The following is a 22,037-nucleotide window of genomic DNA, read 5'->3' as shown; positions in this document are numbered from 1 at the left end:
CTTTAGTCACTTAGGGAGCACTTCACCTGACCCTAAGTTATGAGGAGAGTTTGGAGCATTTTCAGGTATCTGTGGATGGAAACATGGTACCAAAAGAACATTTCTGAACTGAGAACTGAGAGCGGAATGAGCCAATAGGTTACATCAAAGCTGAGGGGTCTGTGCGACCGATGCTTCAGTTATTTGGAAACTAAGCAGCCCTCTCCAATGTTCCGGTGACCTGCCTTATCAACTGGGTTAACACCAGACAGGAGTTGAAAACTCGTGGAGAAGTCGGCTTTCAGTCTGGATTTGCAGCCACTTTTTCACAGACCTGTACGTGATGTTAAGGCTTTTGCTCTCGAAGTGCACTGATGGAGTCGGCACTGATTTTGTTCCCCGTTGGCCGTACCAGGACAAGTGCACAATGTTTGTAGGCTGGTTGAACCTTACAGTATCAATTGCAGTCTGAGAGAAGATTCTTGAATGTGAAACGGATCAAGTGACTGGGCAGCTTTCCAATCTGGAATGCTGAATGTGCAGAAGATGGGGCCACTCTTTGAGGGAGACGGTGCGATATGAGCAGTCCCAGATTGATGCATGATGAAGCAGCAGAGACCGAATGTCCATTCGAAGATGATTTGAAATGTTTAGTTTGAAGAAGCGCCTCTTCCACTGATTGGTCAAAGTTTTCCACAACTAATGGGCTATAAGGACATGGCTGGCTCTACCGGTGATGTGAATCACGTCATCATTTAACACTCTAACTGCTGGCTATGTATTGGTGGCAGCCTCCTCCTGGGGAGGGACTTTTTGTTCAGGACCACTGTTTGTAATAAATATAGTTGTTCACTGGCTGTTGCTATTGTTCATTCCCTTTGATTTTTACATTTGATATTAGATACTTGGCGGTACAGTAGCGTAGTGGTTAGGTTACTGGGCTAGTAATCCAGACGCCTGAACTAATGATCTGGAGACGTGATTTCAAATCCCACCACGGCAGCTGGGAAATTTAAATTCAAATAAATAAATACATCTGGAATAAAAAGCTAGTATCAGTAATGGTGACCATGAAACTACCGGATTGCCGTAAAAACCTATCTGATTCACTAATGCCCTTTAGGGAAGGAAATCTGCCGTCCTTACCCGGTCTGGCCTATATGTGACTCCAGACCCACAGCAATGTGGTTGACTCTTAACTGCCCTCTGAAATGGCCGAGCGAGACACTCCGTTGTATTGAAGAAGGCGGCTCACCACCAATGTTCCCTGTCATTTTTCTTGGTGCCATGTGGGCTCTTTAAGGGGCTGTGCGGGCCATTCAAAATAATGCGCAGGCAGGATTTTTGCATTGAAAAGCCGGCTGCGCGGGATCCCTGGAGCGCTGCGCGGCTTTGCAGCTCAAAGGGAACATTGCTCACCACCACCTTCTCGAGGGCAATTAGGGATGGGTAATGAATGCTGGCCTCATTGGCGATGTCCACATCCTGTGAATGAAAAAAAAAGTTTGATGCTTGCCTCTCTGGGAATACCATGTCTCTTTTGAAAGGTCTGTTGTACAATTTAAAGGAGCTGCCTTTGCTGTTTTCTGCTTTGTGTGTAGTTGATCGTGAAGCACTAAGTGTAGTTTCTTGGTGACGATTGTTGTTGTGACAACTATACTGTACCTGAGGAATCCAGGCAAAGGTTCTTCGTATTGCAGATTTTTTTAAAGCGGTGTTGGAGCCCTTTGTTAGGTGAGTATCAAACTGGCAGCTAACGAATCTATCCAGCATTGTCCAATGGTTGTTGTGTTAGGGCTCAGCAAATGTATAAATTTATATAAATGTATAACACTGCCTCTGTCTATAATCATAGTTATGTAATCAAACATGCTTTCCAATTAATTTGAGCCATCAGGTATACCAAACATAAATCCAATGACCGGAGCTGTCGACATTGCTAGTGAGGAATCAGTAAAGTGCCAGACTAACTGTGAGGGATACCTGAGTGACTGCAGTGGGCTAGTCCTTTTGTGTGCTGGGCGGCGCGCGCGCTGTGCCCACCTTGTGCTGGGCGGCGCGCGCGCTGTGCCCACCTTGTGCTGGGCGGCGCGCGCGCTGTGCCCACCTTGTGCTGGGCGGCGCGCGCGCTGTGCCCACCTTGTGCTGGGCGGCGCGCGCGCTGTGCCCACCTTGTGCTGGGCGGCGCGCGCGCTGTGCCCACCTTGTGCTGGGCGGCGCGCGCGCTGTGCCCACCTTGTGCTGGGCGGCGCGCGCGCTGTGCCCACCTTGTGCTGGGCGGCGCGCGCGCTGTGCCCACCTTGGGCTGGGCGGCGCGCGCGCTGTGCCCACCTTGGGCTGGGCGGCGCGCGCGCTGTGCCCACCTTGGGCTGGGCGGCGCGCGCGCTGTGCCCACCTTGGGCTGGGCGGCGCGCGCGCTGTGCCCACCTTGGGCTGGGCGGCGCGCGCGCTGTGCCCACCTTGGGCTGGGCGGCGCGCGCGCTGTGCCCACCTTGGGCTGGGCGGCGCGCGCGCTGTGCCCACCTTGGGCTGGGCGGCGCGCGCGCTGTGCCCACCTTGGGCTGGGCGGCGCGCGCGCTGTGCCCACCTTGGGCTGGGCGGCGCGCGCGCTGTGCCCACCTTGTGCTGGGCGGCGCGCGCGCTGTGCCCACCTTGGGCTGGGCGGCGCGCGCGCTGTGCCCACCTTGGGCTCAGATGTTGTAAAGCTCTCTGAAAGCAAGCATGGGGCCCTGCAAACAAAGGATTTCTGCATTGTCTCACTGAGCCGTGCAGCAGGAGGGCTCCAGATTTGAGCTCTGGTCTGTGCAGCGTCGCTGGGAGACAGTGCAGTACAGTAGTGTAGTGGTTATATTACTGGACTAATAATGCAACGAACCAGTGTTCTAATCCCACCATGGCAGTTTAACAATTTGAATTCAATTTGATGTAAATGAAACAGGAAATAAAAAGCTGGTAGCAGTAAAAGTGACCATGAAGCTGTTGGATTGTCGTAAGAACTGATCTGGTTCACTCATGTCCTTTAGGGAAGGAAACCTGCCGTCCTTACCTGGTCTGGCCGATATGTGACTCCAGTCCCACACCACGGTGATTGACTCTTAACTGTCCTCTGAAATGGCCAAGCAAGCCACTCAGTCTGCTCTCCATTGTGGGAGCAACTTTACAAGCGTCTGTTTTCACAAAGGAGAGGGGCGAAGCAGACATTGCTATCAGGGAGGGAGGAGTGTGAAATATTAGATGAAATAAACATAGTGAGAGAGGAAGAATTAAGGGGTTTAGTGGCTTTAAAAGTGGATAAATCCCCAGGCCCGGATGAAATGTATCCCAGGCTGTTAAGCGAAGCAAAAGAGGAAATAGCCGAGGCCCTGACCATCATTTTTCAATCCTCTCCAGCTTCAGGTGTGGTGCCGGAGGACTGGAGGACTGCTAATGTGGTACCCTTGTTTAAAAAGGGAGAAAAGGATAGACCGAGTAATTACAGGCCAGTCAGCCTAACCTCGGTGGTGGGAAAATTATTGGAAAGAATTCTGAAGGACAGGATAAATCTTCATTTAGAAAGACACGGATTAATCAAGGATAGTCAGCATGGTCGTGTCTGACAAACTTGATTGAATTTTTTGAGGAGGTAACAAGGAGGGCAGATGAGGGTAGTGCATTTGATGTAGTGTATATGGACTTTAAGGCTTTTGATAATGTTGCACATGGCAGACTGGTCACGAAATTAAAAGCCCATGGGATCCAGGGCAAAGTGTCAAGTTGGATTCAAAACTGGCTCGGAGACGGGAAGCAGAGGGTAATAGTTGATGGGTGTTCTTGTGACTGGAAGGCTGTTTCCAGTGGGGTTCCGCAGGGCTCAGTACTAGGTCCCTTGCTTTTTGTGGTATATATCAATGATCTTGACCTGAATATAGGGGGTATGATTAAGAAGTTTGTAGATGATACTAAAATCGGCTGTGTGGTTGATACTGAAGAAGGAAGCTGTAGACTGCAGGAAGATATCAATAAATTGGTCAGGTGGGCAGAACAGTGGCAAATGGAATTCAATCCGGAGAAGTGTGAGGTAATGCATTTGGGGAGGGCTAACAAGGAAAGGGAATACACATTAAATGGTAGGACACTGAGTAATGTAGAGGAACAAAGGGACCTTGGAGTGCATGTCCACAGATCCCTGAAGGTAGCAGGCCAGGTAGATAAGGTGGTTAAGAAGGTATACGGAATACTTGCCTTTATTAGCCGTAGCATAGAATACAAGAGCAGGAGGGTTATGCTTCGACTGTATAAAACACTAGTTAGGCCTCAGCTAGAGTACTGCGTGCAGTTCTGGTCACCACATTACAGGAAAGATGTGATTGCACTAGAGAGGGTGCAGAGGAGATTTACAAGGATGTTGCCGGGAGTAGAGAATCTTAGCTATGAGGAAAGACTGGATAGGCTGGGTCTGTTTTCCTTGGAACAGAGGAGGCTGAGGGGAGACCTTATTGAGGTGTATAAAATTATGAGGGGCCGAGATAAAGTGGATAGAAAGAACCTATTTCCCTTAGCAGAGGGGTCAAAAACCAGAGGGCACAGATTTAAAGTAATTGGGGGAAGGTTTAGAGGGAATTTGAGGGGAAATTTCTTCACCCAGAGGGTTGTGGGGGTCTGGAACTCACTGCCTGAAAGGATGGTAGAGGCAGGAACCCTAACCACATTTAAAAAGTACTTGGATGTGCACTAGGGATGCTGTAACCTGCAGGGCTACGGACCAAGAGCTGGGAAGTGGGATTAGGCTGGAGAGCTCTTTGTTGGCCGGCGCGGACACGATGGGCCGAATGGCCTCCTTCCGTGCTGTAACTTTCTGATTCACCACACTGACTAGTGGTTCAAGAAGGCAGCTCACCTGTGTGTGGGTGTTTGGTAAGGACACCAGGCTCACTGTGATCTTTGTGGTCAAATGCTGTCAGCGCCTGTGTGTACTGAACAGCCACTAGCTGAGAGAGCAGCGGGTCACTGGCACTGTGGAACTGTACCCAGCAAGGGAGTTGGCGCCTTTGAGAGGAAGGGAGAAAGAGGTAGAGAGGAAAGTAGAATGTTAGTGTTGGGCAATGCTGAGTATTACAACACAATTACATTATCTACATCAAGGTCATGTTGAATAAACAAGTTAAACTCTTCTGGTTAAACAATTTTTTAAAGTGTTTTTTTTCCATTTTTAGCTTTTGCCGTATGAACAGTCCTCATTACTGGAACTTATTAAAACCGAAAACAAAGTAAGTTGACACCAGACTGTAAACTACAGTCAATTACATTGTATCTGTTACATTTCTACATTATCAGTAAGGTCATCTGGATTTAATATAGCTATGAAATTGGTAATTTGGTGAAAAGATAAAAGTTCTCGAATACCAGGTTTGAGGTGTGGCAGTGATTGTTTAATACAGGGTTAATACACCTGCTCGAGGCATTCAGCCAGTGGCTGAGGTAACGTGTGAAGAGATTGGAGTTTGAGAGTGTGTGGTTATAAATAGCTCTGTTTAATTTGACAGCTCAGCTTAGCTCAGCTCCATGTGCCACTGAGCAGATTACTGGGAAGGAATTTCATGGAATTCTTCTACACAAAATCCAGGTTGAAGCGATTAAATGCGCAAATCACAAATTTAAAGTTTAGCTATCAAAACGGAGAACTGCAAAAGATCTAAAATGTGAAGTTAGGTCCTGCATATGGATATTGGTTATTATTTGAATGTTTACTCATGATGTAAAAACAATCTTTTGTAGGTCCTGAATAAAGTGATTACGGTTTACGCTGCTCTTTGCTGTGAAGTAAAAAAGTTGAAATATGAGGTAAGAGAAGGCAGGGCTGCGGGGAATGAACGGGGGAGTGGGACGAGCTGAAGTGCTCTTGCAGAGAGCTGGCACGGGCTCGAGGGGCCGAATGGCCGCCTCCTGTGCTGTAACCATTCTATGATTCTAACGCACTCCGCTCTACTTCCTGCGTATATATTAAGGCATCTTTATTTAAAATTATTGTAATGTTACCTTGTAGTATTACTGTTTCATGCAGTGAGTATTGATACTGTATATATTTTAGCAAAACTATGAATGTTTTTTGTGTCTTGCAGGCTGAAACTAAATTTTACAACGGGCTTCTGTTCTATGGAGAAGGAGGTGAGTTGTGCTTTTTTGCTTTAAATGTGTACATTGTTAGCAGCCAGTGCTTTGACATGTACTGTATATATATATTAACATTCAATATATCCCAGATAACCTTCGGCCAGAATAATGTGCCATAAACCTAGGCTCAGATAAACACTTCCTTCTGCACCATTGGGCTATTTTGTCTGCCATGTATACTGAGATTGTCCACTGGTGCCTAATTATTGGCAAATCTTTGCTGTGGATTTGGTGACTTGTGATGTTGAATACTTAAGTTAAATACAAGTTATAGTTTTTTTAACGTGGTGGCAACTGAATCTTTTTGGAGTTTCAGTTCAGACCTTGGTTAGAATTGGATATTCCTGTGACAGTAATCCGAGAGGAGCCTTTAATTCCATTTGTCTCTGCCAGATTTTGAACCTCGACCTGGGGTAAAACGCTGTTATTAACTTGCTGTTCTGTGTGTGCAATTATACCATAAAATATGCATTACTTCAGATATTTACAAACACATGTTCTTAATGCTGATTCTGCTGTCTGTAGCTGTACAGATTCTGTACCAATATAACTGATGTGAAGTCAGTACATTTATTGTATCGTGAACTTGGAGACCAGGGCTGTCAATAGCTGTTCTTGGTTCAGTCCTCGTTGGCTCTGCTTCCAGTTTATTTGCTCTGGTCAGTTCCTAGTTCGAATGCACAAAGCCAGAGTTAAATGCTGAGGCAACCACAGAGTCTCCTCACTGAAGGTCACTATTTTAATATCTCTTCAGCGACAATAATTCAGATAATTTCATGCTGTTGGCTTCTGCTTGTATCTGAGAGTTTCATACCAGAAAATACCCTAGTGAAAAAATACTGTAGTAAGTCCAAACTAGAGGCACAAAGTCGTGCAATGAGTTTGTAAATCTCCAAAGTAATGTATGGTTCAGTATAATGGTCCACACACAGCCCCTTGCAAATCATGGTTTGCACATTTTTGGTGAATTTCCACCCAAAAATAACATTTTATTACTTCAAACCAGGTAACATACTTATCTGAAGAATTGGTGCTTTCCACAAATATCTCTCTCTCTCTCTCTCTCTCTCTCTCTCTCTGCCGCCCCCCCCCCCCCTCTCCCTCTCTGCCGCCTCTCTCTCTCTCTCTCTCTCTCTCTCTCTCTCTCTCTCTCTCTCTCTCTCTCTCTCTCTGCCGCCCCCCCCTCTCTCTCTGCCGCCCCCCCCCTCTCTCTCTGCCGCCCCCCCCCTCTCTCTCTGCCGCCCCCCCCTCTCTCTCTGCCGCCCCCCCCCTCTCTCTCTGCCGCCCCCCCCTCTCTCTCTGCCGCCCCCCCCTCTCTCTCTGCCGCCCCCCCCTCTCTCTCTGCCGCCCCCCCCTCTCTCTCTGCCGCCCCCCCCTCTCTCTCTGCCGCCCCCCCCTCTCTCTCTGCCGCCCCCCCCTCTCTCTCTGCCGCCCCCCCCCTCTCTCTGCCGCCCCCCCCTCTCTCTCTGCCGCCCCCCCCTCTCTCTCTCTCTCTCTCTCTCTCTCTCTCTCTGCCGCCCCCCCCTCTCTCTCTCGGCCGCCCCCCCCCTCTCTCTCTGCCGCCCCCCCCTCTCTCTCTCTCGGCCGCCCCCCCTCTCTCTCTCTCGGCCGCCCCCCCTCTCCTCTCTCGGCCGCCCCCCCCTCTCCTCTCTCGGCCGCCCCCCCCCTCTCTGCCGCCCCCCCCCTCTCCTCTCTCTGCCGCCCCCCCCCTCTCTCTGCCGCCCCCCCCTCTCTCTCTGCCGCCCCCCCCCCTCTCTCTCTGCCGCCCCCCCCTCTCTCTCTCTCTCTCTCTCTCTCTCTCTCTCTCTCTCTCTCTCTCTGCCGCCCCCCCTCTCTCTCTCTCTCTCTCTCTCTCTCTCTCTCTCTCTCTCTCTCTCTCGGCCGCCCCCCCTCTCTCTCTCTGCCGCCCCCCCTCTCCTCTCTCGGCCGCCCCCCCTCTCCTCTCTCGGCCGCCCCCCCTCTCCTCTCTCGGCCGCCCCCCCTCTCCTCTCTCGGCCGCCCCCCCTCTCCTCTCTCGGCCGCCCCCCCTCTCCTCTCTCGGCCGCCCCCCCTCTCCTCTCTCGGCCGCCCCCCCTCTCCTCTCTCGGCCGGCCCCCCCTCTCCTCTCTCGGCCGCCCCCCCCCTCTCCTCTCTCGGCCGGCCCCCCCTCTCCTCTCTCGGCCGGCCCCCCCCTCTCCTCTCTCGGCCGGCCCCCCCTCTCCTCTCTCGGCCGGCCCCCCCTCTCCTCTCTCGGCCGGCCCCCCCTCTCCTCTCTCGGCCGGCCCCCCCTCTCCTCTCTCGGCCGGCCCCCCCTCTCCTCTCTCGGCCGGCCCCCCCTCTCCTCTCTCGGCCGCCCCCCCCTCTCCTCTCTCGGCCGGCCCCCCCTCTCCTCTCTCGGCCGGCCCCCCCTCTCCTCTCTCGGCCGCCCCCCCCTCTCCTCTCTCTGCCGCCCCCCCTCTCCTCTCTCGGCCGCCCCCCCCCCCTCCCCTCTCGGCCGCCCCCCCTCTCCCCCCCCCAAAGGACCCAGTAACCTTGCTCTTTGTTCTAGTTACAGATTCGAGTGTGGTGGAAGGGGAGTCACAGATCCAGATGGGCAGGTTTATTTCTTTCTTGCAGGTATGTTCCCTGCTTTTAGTTCAGTTTCTCAGTACTAGTTTCAGCGATCTGTAAATTCTTGTTCTCATCAGTGCTTGTTGTGTGTTACTGAGCTGCTTTCAAGTTTTGAGAGAAAGCAGGCTCGTGGAGGACGAAGGTGGTCTTGCTGGGAGGGGTGTTGAACCAGGGTTAGTTTTGAACTTTGGGTTTTGTAATTATTTCTGTAAATCTAGCTTTATAATCTCCGCTTCACTCCAATCTGGGGGAAAAAGACCAATATTTTGTAACGTCTTCTGTCTGAATGTTTTGTTTATCTCTAACTGCGAATTGGTTTCTCGATTTTAAACTATTCAAGATTCTGTTATTAGGCATTGCTCCTGTTGAAAACAGTCATCCCACGAACAGCTCCTGTTTGATCTCAGTCACTTAAATCACACTTGGATTTTGACTGTACTTGACAAAGAATTTAATCTCCCCTGCTTTCAAAAACCACATGGTAACAGTGTTTGTGCACTGGACTGTGTCGTACCGTATCGTGAGCCTCTAGCTCCGATGTGTGGTGTAACTCACCTGAATCCCAGGTGTCATTGGTACCCGTGTAATTCTGAACCACTTCGGGGAAGATGAATTGGCCTCGTCGTTCCTGCTTTCCCTTTCTGTACTCTGTGTTACATTCAATGTATGCCTGATATGTCCTCAAATCCCCTCTCCCACAACTGCCTCTTTTGTGCACTAATGCATCGCGAGAAAGTCTACGCTGCACCCTAATTATGGCGCAAGCTCTCCCTGTAACAACATAAACACAAAGCTGACTCACCAAATTTGATGTGTTTTTTAAAATTTGTATATGGGATGTGGGCGTCGCTGGCAATGCCATCATTTATTGCCCATCCCTAGTTGCCCTTGAGAAGATGGTGGTGAGCCGCCTTCTTGAACCGCTGCAGTCTGTGTGGTGAAGGTGCTCCCACAGTGCTGTTAGGGAGGGAGTTCCAGGATTTTGTCCCAGCGACGATGAAGGAACGGCCGATATACTTCTAAGTCAGGATGGTGTGTGACTTGGAGGGGAACTTGGAGGTTTTCTCATTATATTATTGACTCTTAAATATTGGCAGAGTTACAAGCTGTTTATGCATAATGGTGGGTTGAGGATTACTCCAGCGAAGGGCCATTAACTCTGGACTTGAGCCGTTATGTAGCAGCTGGGAGTTCCTTGGGCAAACACTGAAATTGCCACAATTTCAGCGTTAAGTCTAGTGTTGAACGGAATGAAGTTTTACTCAATGAGTGGTTTTGTACTAGCACCATAGAATGAAGTCTAAAAAGGGGTTAGTTAATGGTGAACAGCTAATTAGAGGAACAAATGTAGCCGTGCTTTAACTTCCCGATTTAGTGGAGGAACTTCAGTGACTGGGCTGTAGTGCAAAGATTAATTGTTATTATATCCTATGTCTGTGTGTGTGAAACCTTGTGTGAGCTTTCTGATTGGTTCAGTGCAGGTGTTCCAAGTTTTCTGATTGGCTGCATTTTTCCACCAATCAGAAAGATGGTTAAGAACTAAACTCCGTTCCCTGTTAGCTGGCTTCAGATTTCAAACAGAAAAATAAACCACTAAATCGTAATTTAACTCTGCACACCTGTAAATTCCTGACTCCAGCACTACCAGCACTGCTTCATGCCTCGTATGGACCTTTCCTCTTGGCTGCCAAGGGTTTCCGTCCCTGCCTTGGACCCCCTCTCCTGCGGCTCTGTTCCTTGGCCTGCATTGTCCCAACCTCAGGTCTTCGCACTTGCCCATCATTCACTTCCTGCACTCCCTTGCACACACCCTCCCATTTACTGCCTGGCTTCCTCTCCTCTGTCTGCAAACAGCAGTGTGGGAGATCGACTAGCATTAAGGGTTTCTGATAGAGGTAAATAAGTTTTCAATGGCGGTGGGTCAGTAACCAGATAATTGGCAAAAGAGCTAGAGAGGAGGTGAGTTTTTAACACAGCGAGTTATGACTTGGATGGCAAAAGGCAGTGGAAGCAGATTCAATACTAATTTTCAAAACTGAATTGGATAAATACTTGAAGCAAAAAATTGCTGGGCTATGCAGGAAGAGCAGGGAGTGGGACTCCAGTAATTGGAGAGTTCTTTCAAAGAGCTGGCACAGGCACAATGGGCCGAATGGCCTCCTGTGCTGAATGATTCTAAATATCTTTTGCAGCAGTTTTTGTTATCATTCTCTAGCTTTTTTCAGTTGCAACATTGCTGAGCAGAATGTGAAATGTCACCCCCCAAACACACTGGTGCAAATGGAGAGGGAAGCTGCTGTCGTTGATTGCACTGGGAAGCTGCAGTGGGAGGGCTGTCCTGGCTTGAGGGGGAGGGGGCTCCTTGGCCAATGTGTCAAGAAATGGTCCTGAGGCACTTAGCTTGTGGCAATTTCAAGAACTCGTTGAACAGGAGATTTTGAAGGAGTAACTGAACAGGACTGTTTCCACTTTAGGAGCTGTCTTGTTTTACTGCAAGATGTTACGAAGTGGTGATGAATATTGTTCAACAGCTGGCTTCACTCTACACTAGCAACAAGTAAGTAAACTTCCATCGTATCTCGGTACACTGGGTGAACGCAGCAAGTGAAGAAAGAAGGGAATGGTGGTGCTTTTTAAAAATGTTACTGTACCTTGTGCTGAGCAAGGTGAGGGATGCTGGGGAATGGAACATTTTCACATATTGACACCCAGTGTCACCACCAGGCCTTCCAATGTCACAGCAGTCTGCTTTACACTCTATCTTCATCTCATTCCTACTGCGGCATTTCCACTTCCCATATCGGCCACTCTCGGGTCTCTGAGCAGAAATGCTAGTCCCCGTGTCAAATTAGGGACAGCTTTATACTGTGGACTCCTACCCAGGAGTAACCGGATCAAAATTACCTCCAATAAAATCAGTGTGTTTCTGCAAATACACAGCACCAGTAAAGAAACAAGGCAGGTTAGCATTTCAGTGGCAAGTGGACTCGCTGTGTATTTGCAGCGGTTTGTGCTTGCATTCGATTTTCAATATCTGCCATTCCTTTTCATTTCAAACAACCTGAAAATGTTTCTCGTAGGATCCTCACACAAGCAGTGAGGAGACTGGCGTTTAGACCAGATTGGCATTTTTGTTGTTGTTTAGTTATTTTTAGTCCCTCAATTAATGTTTTTTCTATTGCAGAAATAACAGTTATGTCCATTGTAAGTTAATGCAAATGGTATTTAATCGTGCATAATAGACGCTTGTGAGAAATGAAGTGCTTGTCCTAATCTTCAATCTCTGTGTTACTAAAGTTTTCCTTTTCATTAGAACTGCACCGAAAATCATAGAAACAACTGGGGTTCATTTCCAGGTGAGTTGTGCATTAAACTACCAAAGGAGCTGCTAACCTAGGCCATTTTCAGTTTAACACCATCTCATTTTTGAATAAGTCTATAGACTGTGTGTCAAAGCATTAAGTTGTATGAGCTCTGTTTGAATGTGAGGATGATAGCTTTGTGTAGCGATGCTGTGACCTGTGTAAATGCATATTGTTGCAGACTATATACGAACACCTAGGGGAGCTGCTGGCTGTTCTCCTCATTTTGGATGAAATAATCGAGAATCACGTTACCTTGAAAGATCACTGGATCACGTACAAAAGGTTAGAATGTGAAGTACAAAAAATAAAATGCAAATCATTTCACTGGCTTAGAAATCATTTAGCTCACTGGCAGGTCACATTTGTCGTCTAGTTTTCTATCAAAAGGGAGTTGGATAAGTACCTGAAGGAAAAAGATTTGCAGGGCTATGGGGAAAGGGTGGGAGAGTGGGACGAGCTGAAGTGGTCTTGCAGAGAGCCGGCACGGGCTCGACGGGCTGAATGGCCTCCTGCTGTGCTGTAACCAATCTATATGATTCTTCTATGATTCTGATTTCATGTGTCGCTATCGCAGGGCATGGTTTGTTTCTGGTTGTTTGCGTGGTGTAATCCTCATCTTGAATAGCCTTTCGAGGAAGGCATGCAGAACAAGCAAGACATTCCCACATGGCCAAAAATGTGAGGACTAGTCAGCCAGGCCACTCTTGTGCAGTTGGCTGTCCTGCAGCATGGTGCTGGGGTGCAGTGTGTAATGTAGGGGAACCGAAGAGGAACATAGCAATAGACCAAGGTACATCTAGTTTGTGGTAGTCACGTGATACAACGATAATGGAGTTGCTGAGTAATCATAGCAATCGATCTCTAACAGACCCAGACACGAGACAAGGAAACCCCTAGTGGTGGAGAGCTTTGGGAACCAGAGGTCCACAGTCACCTGTTGCTCCCGAGCATGCTGCACTCGCCTCACGTCAAATTACTCCTATACTGCATCCCAAAATACTATGAGGAAGAAAATCAAAACTGTAGAGCGAATATCTCCATTTGTAATCGACGCTTCATTTTAGTAATCATTTGTAACCATTCAACCAATTACACCTTTGAATATTTAACTCCCCTAAATTCCTGCAGTTGAATGTGGATTTCCGAAGTGGTTGCAGCACTGCCAAGCACCCACAGGCAGTGCTGCTGAGCTGTGTCTGCCAGACGTAGCACCAGGAAGCAATTCGTGCACAAGCTGACCCAGATACATTTATTGCCATCCTCTAGTTTGCATTTCTGAAATTTGTCCAGAATTCAGGATATAGTCATGTTAAGAAAGTTGGTCTCGTTTTAAACGGGTCTATACATACCTTAAATGTAGATACCCTCAGGTAGGCAAGTAGGTTAATTGCAAGGTATCGTATTTGAAAGTATTTACAACTGCGTTTTTGATGGTTTTTAGGTTACTGAAATCAGTCCACCACAATCCGTCAAAATTTGGAATTGCTGAGGGAAAGCTGAAACCATTTGAGAAATTGCTGTTCAAGCTGGCGGGTCAGTTGCTGGAAGGGATGATTTTCCAGGTCAGGGTATATTTGTATATAGCTGGTCACCATAGCAAAACCACTGAAATCCATTACTAACAAAACTAAATAGTAAAATGCCTGTGCGCATTAATAGTCTCTAACTTGATGTTCGAGAACAGCTTGTCATAGCTTGCACATGTGGGATACATGTTTTCACAGTCACTCTGGCATTAACTGCATTTACTCTGTAGGCCTGTGTTGAACAACAGTTTGATCCAAGGAATGAACCAGCCGCCGTCTCAAAGAATGGCACATTTGCAGAAGAGTTTTCCCACAATATTCGCACTATTTTCACCAATGTAGAGTCCAAGCTTGGTAAGATTTTGTTATGCTTCAAATCGTACTTTTTTGAATGCGTAAGCTAGCCATCGACTCCATCCCTCTCCCTGGCCACTGTCCCAGGCTGAACCAGACTGTTTGTAACCGTGGTGCCATATTTGATCCTGAGCTGACCTTCCAACTCCATAGCCTCCTCCACCAAGCCTGCCTACTTCCGCCTCTATAACATTTCCCGTCTCCGCCCTGCCTCAGCCCATCTGCTGCTGAAACCCTCGTCCGTGTATTTGTTACCTCTAGACTCGACTATTCCAACAAACTCCTGGCTGGTCTCCCACCTTGCATCCTCTGTAAACTAGAGCTCATCCAAAACTCTGCCACCCGTATCCTAACTCGCACTGAGTCCCGTTCACCATCACCCCTGTGCTCACTGCCCCGTATCCTAACTCGCACTGAGTCCCGTTCACCATCACCCCTGTGCTCGCTGCCCCGTGTCCTAACTCACACCCAGTCCCGTTCACCCATCACCCCCTGTGCTCACTGCCCCGTGTCCTAACTCACACCCAGTCCCGTTCACCATCACCCCTGTGCTCGCTGCCCCGTGTCCTAACTCGCACCCAGTCCCGTTCACCCATCGCTCACTGCCCCGTGTCCTAACTCGCACCCAGTCCCGTTCACCCATCACCCCCTGTGCTCACTGCCCCGTGTCCTAACTCACACCCAGTCCCGTTCACCCGTCACCCCCTGTGATCACTGCCCCGTGTCCTAACTCGCACCCAGTCCCGTTCACCCGTCACCCCCTGTGCTCACTGCCCCGTGTCCTAACTCGCACCCAGTCCCGTTCACCCATCACCCACTGTGCTCACTGCCCCGTGTCCTAACTCGCACCCAGTCCCGTTCACCCGTCACCCCCTGTGCTCACTGCCCCGTGTCCTAACTCGCACCCAGTCCCGTTCACCCATCACCCCCTGTGCTCACTGCCCCGTGTCCTAACTCACACCCAGTCCCGTTCACCGTCACCCCCTGTGCTCACTGCTCCGTGTCCTAACTCACACCCAGTCCCGTTCACCCATCACCCCCTGTGCTCGCTGACCTATGTTGGCTCCCGGTCCGACAATGCCTCGATTTTAAAATTCTCATCCTCGTTTTCAAATCCCTCCTTGGCCTCACCCTTCCCTATCTCTAATCTCCTCCAGCCCCACAAACCTCCGAGATCTCTGCGCGCCTCCAATTCTGGCCTCTTGTGCATCCCCGATTTTAATCGCTCCACCATTGACAGATGTGCCTTCTGTTGCCTCAGCCCTGAGCTCTGGTATTCCCTCCCTGAGCCTCTCCGCCTCGCTACCTCTCTTTCCTCCTTTAAGACGCTCCTTAAAACCTACCCATTTGTTCACCTGTACTATATCTCCTTTTGTGGCTCGGTCCAATTTTGTTTTATAACGCTGCTGTGAAGCACCTGGGGACGTTTTACTACGCTAAAGGCGCTGTTTAATACAAGTTGCTGTTTTTGTTGCTGCTTCTGATAGCTGAAGTGGCTGAATTTAATAAAAAAATAATATCTTCAATGGAGGTAATCAGCAAAATCCAGTTGAAAGGGAGCGGCAGGCCTGAAGGTTCATTGCTGTCACTGCGATGTGCAGCTGATTAGTTAAGGTCACTGTTTAACATCGTATTCGTTGGTTCCCATTTTGCCGTTGAGCTTAATTTTATTCAGGGAGTGAAGCCCATGGTTGTACTTCCAGAATATTGTTTGTTGGAGGAAATTGGTGCAGTTGAAGAATGACTTTGTTTTGATTTTGTGCGTAGCTGAAAGTTTAATCTTGTAATTATTCTGTCATTCATAGAGGTTCTTCATTCCCCTTTGTATTTACACCAGGAGAGCCTTCAGAGATTGACCAGCGAGACAAGTATGTCGGGGTCTGTGCACTCTTTGTGCTGCACTTCCAGATTTTCAGAACATTAGATAAAAAGCTGTACAAATCCTTGATTGATGTTTGCAAGAAGGTGAGTGATGTCTGCCTTTTGGCATGTTGCACTCAACCTTTTCAGTCGAGTTGTGTTACTTTCTGGGTATTGATCTATTTGTATGGCTCACTACAGGTACCTGCCATCACACTCACCGCCAATATTATCTGGTTTGCTGATCAGTTCCTGCTAGACAAAATGGCATCAGCTGTAAAGGTTGCAGAAAGGAAGAATCTACAATCTATTAAAATCCAGAGAGAAATCTTTCTACAACAAAAGGCCCAAACTCTGTCCAAGTAGGTCTCTGTGGAATATTGCTACTGTACATTGTACGTTCTGACCACTCTGCATTAATGCCAGCATACAGCATAGCTTCACCAGGGGGAGAGCAGGGGTGGGAAGTATGGGTATGAGAAGAACTGGGCCTATTTGCACAGGAGTTGAACAGGCCAGGAGGAGATTTAATAGAGGTTTTAAAAATGTATCAAGTGTTGGAGTGAATAGGGAAGGACTATTGCCCCTGGTTGGGGAGACAGTGCCGAGGGGTCTCACTGTGGCGTGTCTGTGATATAAGGCTGATTGTGACTTGCAGATTCCCGATAATGTCTGCAATCCCCCCACCCCCACTTTCTATAAGGCAATTAATGTAGGTGAGGCACAATCTGTTTGCAGAGCTAAAGAATGTTCCCCCTAATTTTTTGTGTGTGCGGCCCTTTTAACAGGCTGCGTGGCCCAGCCGGTGAGCGGCCCCTTTAACAGGCTGCGTGACCCAGCTGGTGAGCGGCCCCTTTAATGGCCCGTGCGGGACCTCCAGGCAACTGCGTGGCCGCACAGCCTAGCAGGGATGTTGATGCAAAATACTTCTGACTGTGCGCACCACCAAGCGCGTTCTGACCAAAGATCTTTCCGCTCCAGGTTGGTTCCTCATCACCTCGCTCTCTACCCATACAGAGAGAGTTTACAGCAAAGGCAGTTCGAAAATTCACCAGTTCTAAAAACAAACCACAAAACTTGCCAAAAAATTCACCAATCCCATCATTCAAAAGAACTTCTGTCCACACAGGCCTGTTTTCAGGGCTGCAGGCTGCCACGTCTCACTTTCCACAGCTTCTATTAGTTACCTGGGTCTTGTGGCCTGCTACCTGTAGGCCTTGTTGGCCTCCTGACTCTGGCTGACCCCCAACTTTCGATCCTCTGCACTCACTGATTCTCGGCTGTTTCTGGAGAGGCATACCAGGAGGAGGAAGTGTGGCGCCTGTCCCAACCTTGACAAATGCATCAATGCCATTACACTGGAGGAAAACATGACATCTCTTCAATCTCCCAGTCCACTTTTAGGTATTTCATTTCAGCCTGATTGGGGGAGGGGGCTCGTCAGAATGCGAGCAGAGTGCTCCTAGAAGGTGACCGGCAAATCCGTTGTTTTTCCTGAGGAGTTTTAAATTGCACCAGTCGATCTGTAGAATCGAGGTCAGGTGCAATCCACTGGTGCAGTGAGGTTCGGGGGCAGGGACAGGACATGAGCGAGGACTGCCACACTCGAGGTTTGAGGGGAAGGTAGATCGAAGGGTGGGGGGGAAGGTCGAGTGGAAAGAGGGAACCTGCATTGCTGGCTGCAGTCTCGGGCTGTGCACAGTCTGGAGCTGCAATGCTGGCTGCAGTCTCGGGCTGTGCACAGTCTCGGGCTGCAATGCTGGCTGCAGTCTCGGGCTGTGCACAGTCTCGCTGCAATGCTGGCTGAGCTGAGGGTCTGGAGCTCCATCTGGTGGTAGAGCTGGACCTGCAGGCATGACTGGGGCCATGACCTAATAGCTGCCGGAGAATTAATGCTGGAGCAGTCAAAGACCCCGCTAAGAAAGCCCGATTCAGCCTGCACCTCACAAACAACCCGACGACTCCCAGTGATGCAGAGACAGAGTGTCCACAGCACCTGGTCTGCACTCAAGGCCTCCATAATCAGCACCTGTGAAGAGACGCTCAGTCACTCGACCAGGAAACAAGGTTGGCTCGACGAGAACGACCAGGAGATCCAGGAGCTAATAAGCTGCAAGCGCAAGGCATTCCTGATCTGGAAACAGCAACAGAACTCTAGAGCAAGAAAGCAGCTCTACAGACTCCTGAAGGCTGAGGTCCAACAAAAAACTCGCGATCTAAAGAACAGATGGTGGGTGGAGAAAGTGCAGGAGATCCAGCAGCTAGCCGACAACCACGACGTGCGTGGATTCTTTAGCGCAGTCAAGACCATCTACGGCCCAAGCACCCAAGGCCCTACCCCACTGCGGGCCAAGAATGGAGAGGTACTCGTCAAGGACAGAGAGGCAGCTAGTGCCTGCTGGAAGGAGCACTTCGAAGATCTCCTTAACCGCGACTCTGTCTGCCACGTGCGTGTCCTCAACTCCATCCCGCAGCATGCTACCCGCCACCATCTCCGCTCAACCCCAGCCCAGCATGAGGTTGAAAAGGCCATCAGACAACTGAAGAACAACAAGGCCTCAGGAGCAGATGGAATCCCCGCCGAGGCACGAAAGCATGGCGGAGAAGCACTCCTGGCGCGAATTCATGAACTAATTTCTCTTATCTGGAAGGAGGAGAGCATGCCAGGGGATCTCGGACACCGTAATTGTGACCATCTTCAAGAAAGGTGACAAGCCCGATTGCGGTAATTACAGAGGAGTTTCCCTGCTATCTGCCACAGGGAAAGTCATCGCAAGAATCCTCCTCAATCGCCTTCTCCCAGTGGCCCAAGAGCTCCTCCCAGAGTCGCAATGCGGATTTCGCCCACAAAGGGGCACAATGGACATGATCTTCGCCACACGTCAATTACAAGAGAAATGCAGGGAACAGCACCAACCGCTGTACATGGCCTTCTTTGACCTCACAAAGGCCTTCGACACTGTCAACCGTGAGGGATTATGGAGTGTCCTCCTCAAATTCGGCTGCCCTCAAAAGTTTGTCACCATCCTCCGCCTGCTTCATGATGACATGCAAGCTGTGATCCTGACCAACGGTTCCACCACAGACCCAATTCACGTACGAACCGGGGTCAAGCAAGGCTGTGTCATTGCACCAACGCTCTTCTCGATCTTCCTTGCTGCAATGCTCCATCTCGCCCTCAGTAAGCTCCCCACTGGAATGGAGATAATTTACAGAACAAACGGGAAACTGTTCAACCTCTGTCGCCTCCAGTCCAGATCCAAGATCGTCCCATCCTCTGTCGTCGAATTATAGTATGCAGACGACGCTTGCGTCTGCGCTCACTCTGAGGTCGAACTCCAAACTATCGTCGGCACCTTCACCGAAGCATACGAGAGCATGGGCCTTACACTAAACATCTGTAAGACAAAGATTCTCTACCAACCTGCCCCCGCCACAGTGCTGCCCCCCGATTATCAAAATCCACGACAAGGCCTTGGACAACGTGGACCACTTTCCATACTTTGGGAGCCTACTGTCAACAAGGGCAGACGTCGACGACGAAGTCCAACACCGCCTTCAGTGTGCCAGTGCAGCCTTCGGTCACCTGAGGAAGAGTGAAGACCAGGACCTCAAACCCGGCACCAAGCTCATGGTCGACAGAGCAGCAGTGATACCCGCCCTCCTGTATGCCGCAGAGACATGGACCATGTACAGCAGGCACCTCAAAGCACTGGAGAGGTACCACCAACGCTGCTTCTACAAGATCCTGCAAATCCATTGGCAGGATAGGCGCGCCAATGTCAGTGTTCTCGCTCAGGCCAACATCCCCAGCATTGAAGCTTTGACCACGCTCGATCAGCTCCGATGGACGGGTCACATCATCCGCATGCCCGATACGAGACTCCCAAAATAAGCGCTCTACTCGGAGCTCTGGCACGGCAAGAGAGCCCCAGGCAAAGGAAACGCTTCAAGGACACCCTCACACTTTTTCAAGGAGGCTTTAACATCCTCACTGACAGCTGGGAATCCCTGGCCCAAGACCGCACAAAGTGGAGGAGAAGCATCCGGGAAGGCGCTGAACACCTCGAGTCTCTTAGCCGGGAGCAAGCGGAAGCCAAGCACCCCACCCCTTCAACCACCGTCTGCCCCGCCTGTGACAGACTGTAGGTCCCGCATTGGACTCCTCAGTCACCTGAGAACTCATTTTTAATGTGGAAGCAAGTCATCCTCGGTTCCGAGGGACTGCCTAAGAAGAGCTGCTCACTGAACAAATGGCAGTCCTTTCGAGGGCACTTCTATAGCCACGGCAGAGCAAGTTGATGCCCAAGTGCGGGCGTTTTAACATGGCAGAACCCCACTGAAAGTGCTTGCCTATCCTTAAAATGGAGTGCGTAACACCATACCAATTTTAATATAGGCTGGTTGCACATAGGGACTCAAAACCACGTGTCGTCAGGGGAGCAGGGTGAGAGGGTGGGGTAATTGGATAAGGGTACACAGAAGTTAAGGTTTTAATATAACCTGTAACCTACAACGCCCCCCACCCCAAACACTCCAGTCTTCTGACTCTGGCCTCTTGTACATCCCGCCTCCCTTCGCTCCACCATTGCCGACTGGCCCTTCAGCCATCCAGGCTCCATACTTATGAATTCCCTCCCTAAACCCCTTTGCCTCTCCACCTTCTAGGACTCTAAAACCTGCCTCTTTGGTCACCCCTCCTAATTCTCCTGCTGTGGCTCGGCATCCATTTTATCTGATGACACCTCTGAAGTGCCATGGGCTGTTTCTCCGACGGTAAAGGCACTTTATAAATTAGCAGGTGCAGACAGTGAGTCCGCGTGTTGAGAGTCCAGGAAGGTGTGAGCTTGGATTGTGTCTGCGCAGAGTTAACTGATCTCGAATCGCTTGCCTCGAGCATGTGTTTCCAATTTTGCGGGGTTCTTGCTCCTGATTGTGATCTAGTGACCGCGGTTAAAGTGAGTGAATATCTGGTTAGGGTAAGACCAGGCTCAGCAATGATTTAGTGATGTGTAATGAGCCAGAATTAGTCAATAATCTAACGTTAAGGGAACACCGAGCTAACAGTGACCATACTATGATAGAATTCGATATGGGTTTGAGAGGGCGAAGGGTGAGTCACAAACCAAGGTTTTAAATTTAGGTAAGGTTGACTTTACAGGGATGGGGCAGAAATTGACCACAATAGACTGGGCAGAACTATTACCGGATAAAACTACCGATGAACAGTGGGAGGTGTTCAAAAGAGTGTTTGGCAGAATACAAGACCTGTACATAGCCCATTATCTTCACAGTAGAGGGCGAGGATAAAACAGCAGAGATACAAGGAAAACTAAAAATAAATCAAGGGAAGGAACTAACTAGAGTCAATATAAGTAAAAATAAATAAATAAATAAATAAATAAATAAAATGGTGATGGAGAAACAATGAGATTAAAGATGGACAAATCTCCAGGACCCGATGGAATCCACCCCAGGTATTAAAAGAAGCAGGTGAGGAAATTGTTGATGTTTTAGTCATGATCTTCCAAAACTCTCGATTCAGGAATTAAGAACATAAGAATTAGGAGCAGGAGTAGGCCATTCGGCCCCTCGAGCCTGCTCCACCATTCAGTGACATCATGGCTGATCATCGACCTCAACTCCACTTTCCCGCCCGATCTTCATATCCCTCGATTTCCCCTAGAGTCCAAAAATCTTATCGATCTGAGCCTTGAATATACTCAAAGACTCAGCATTCACAGCCCTCTGGGGCAGAGAGTGCCAAAGATTCACAATCCTCTGAGTGAAGAAATTCCTCCTCATCTCAGTCTTAAATGGCCGACCCCTTATCCTGAGACTCTGCCCCCTAGTTTTGGACACTCCAGCCTTGTCCCATTGGATTGGAAAACTGCCAATGGCGCGCCATTATTTCAGAATGGTCGGAGAGCTAAACTGGGAAATTAGAGGCACGGTGGCATAGTGGTTAGCACTGTTGCCTCACAGCACCAGGGACCCGGGTTCGAATCCGGCCTCGGGCGACTGTCTGTGTGGAGTTTGCACATTCTCCCCGTGTTTGTGTGGGTTTTCTCCGGGTGCTCCGGTTTCCTCCCACAGTCCAAAGATGTGTGGGTTAGGTTGATTGGCTATGATAAATTGACCCTTAGTGTTAGGGGGATTAAATACATGGGGTTACGGGGATAGGGTGGGATATGTGTTGGTGTAGGGGTTACGG

General features: G+C 49.5%; 1 protein-coding gene across 2 annotated transcripts in view; it reads left to right on the top strand.

Annotated features, from left to right (window-relative positions):
* washc4 (WASH complex subunit 4) overlaps positions 1 to 22,037 on the top strand; it is a 78,022-nt gene that overhangs the window by 10,959 nt on the left and 45,026 nt on the right. The window contains exons 3-13 of one of the 2 annotated variants that reach the window (XM_086009816.1): positions 5,172 to 5,225; positions 5,734 to 5,799; positions 6,078 to 6,123; positions 8,663 to 8,724; positions 11,193 to 11,275; positions 12,032 to 12,074; positions 12,262 to 12,365; positions 13,525 to 13,645; positions 13,840 to 13,963; positions 15,801 to 15,928; positions 16,025 to 16,185. In XM_086009816.1, the coding sequence (XP_085865942.1) occupies positions 5,172 to 5,225; positions 5,734 to 5,799; positions 6,078 to 6,123; positions 8,663 to 8,724; positions 11,193 to 11,275; positions 12,032 to 12,074; positions 12,262 to 12,365; positions 13,525 to 13,645; positions 13,840 to 13,963; positions 15,801 to 15,928; positions 16,025 to 16,185 (992 nt within the window). Of the gene's footprint in view, positions 1 to 5,171; positions 5,226 to 5,733; positions 5,800 to 6,077; positions 6,124 to 8,656; positions 8,725 to 11,192; positions 11,276 to 12,031; positions 12,075 to 12,261; positions 12,366 to 13,524; positions 13,646 to 13,839; positions 13,964 to 15,800; positions 15,929 to 16,024; positions 16,186 to 22,037 lie in introns of both variants that reach the window. The other variant, XM_086009815.1, reaches the window with a different exon arrangement.

The sequence above is a fragment of the Somniosus microcephalus genome, chromosome 17 (genome assembly GCF_052327205.1).
Source record: "Somniosus microcephalus isolate GS21.2 chromosome 17, FLI_Smic_1.0, whole genome shotgun sequence".
Classification (NCBI taxonomy): domain Eukaryota; kingdom Metazoa; phylum Chordata; class Chondrichthyes; order Squaliformes; family Somniosidae; genus Somniosus; species Somniosus microcephalus.
The sequence above is the reverse complement of the archived record's forward strand: the minus strand, read 5'-3'. Positions and strand labels throughout refer to the sequence as shown.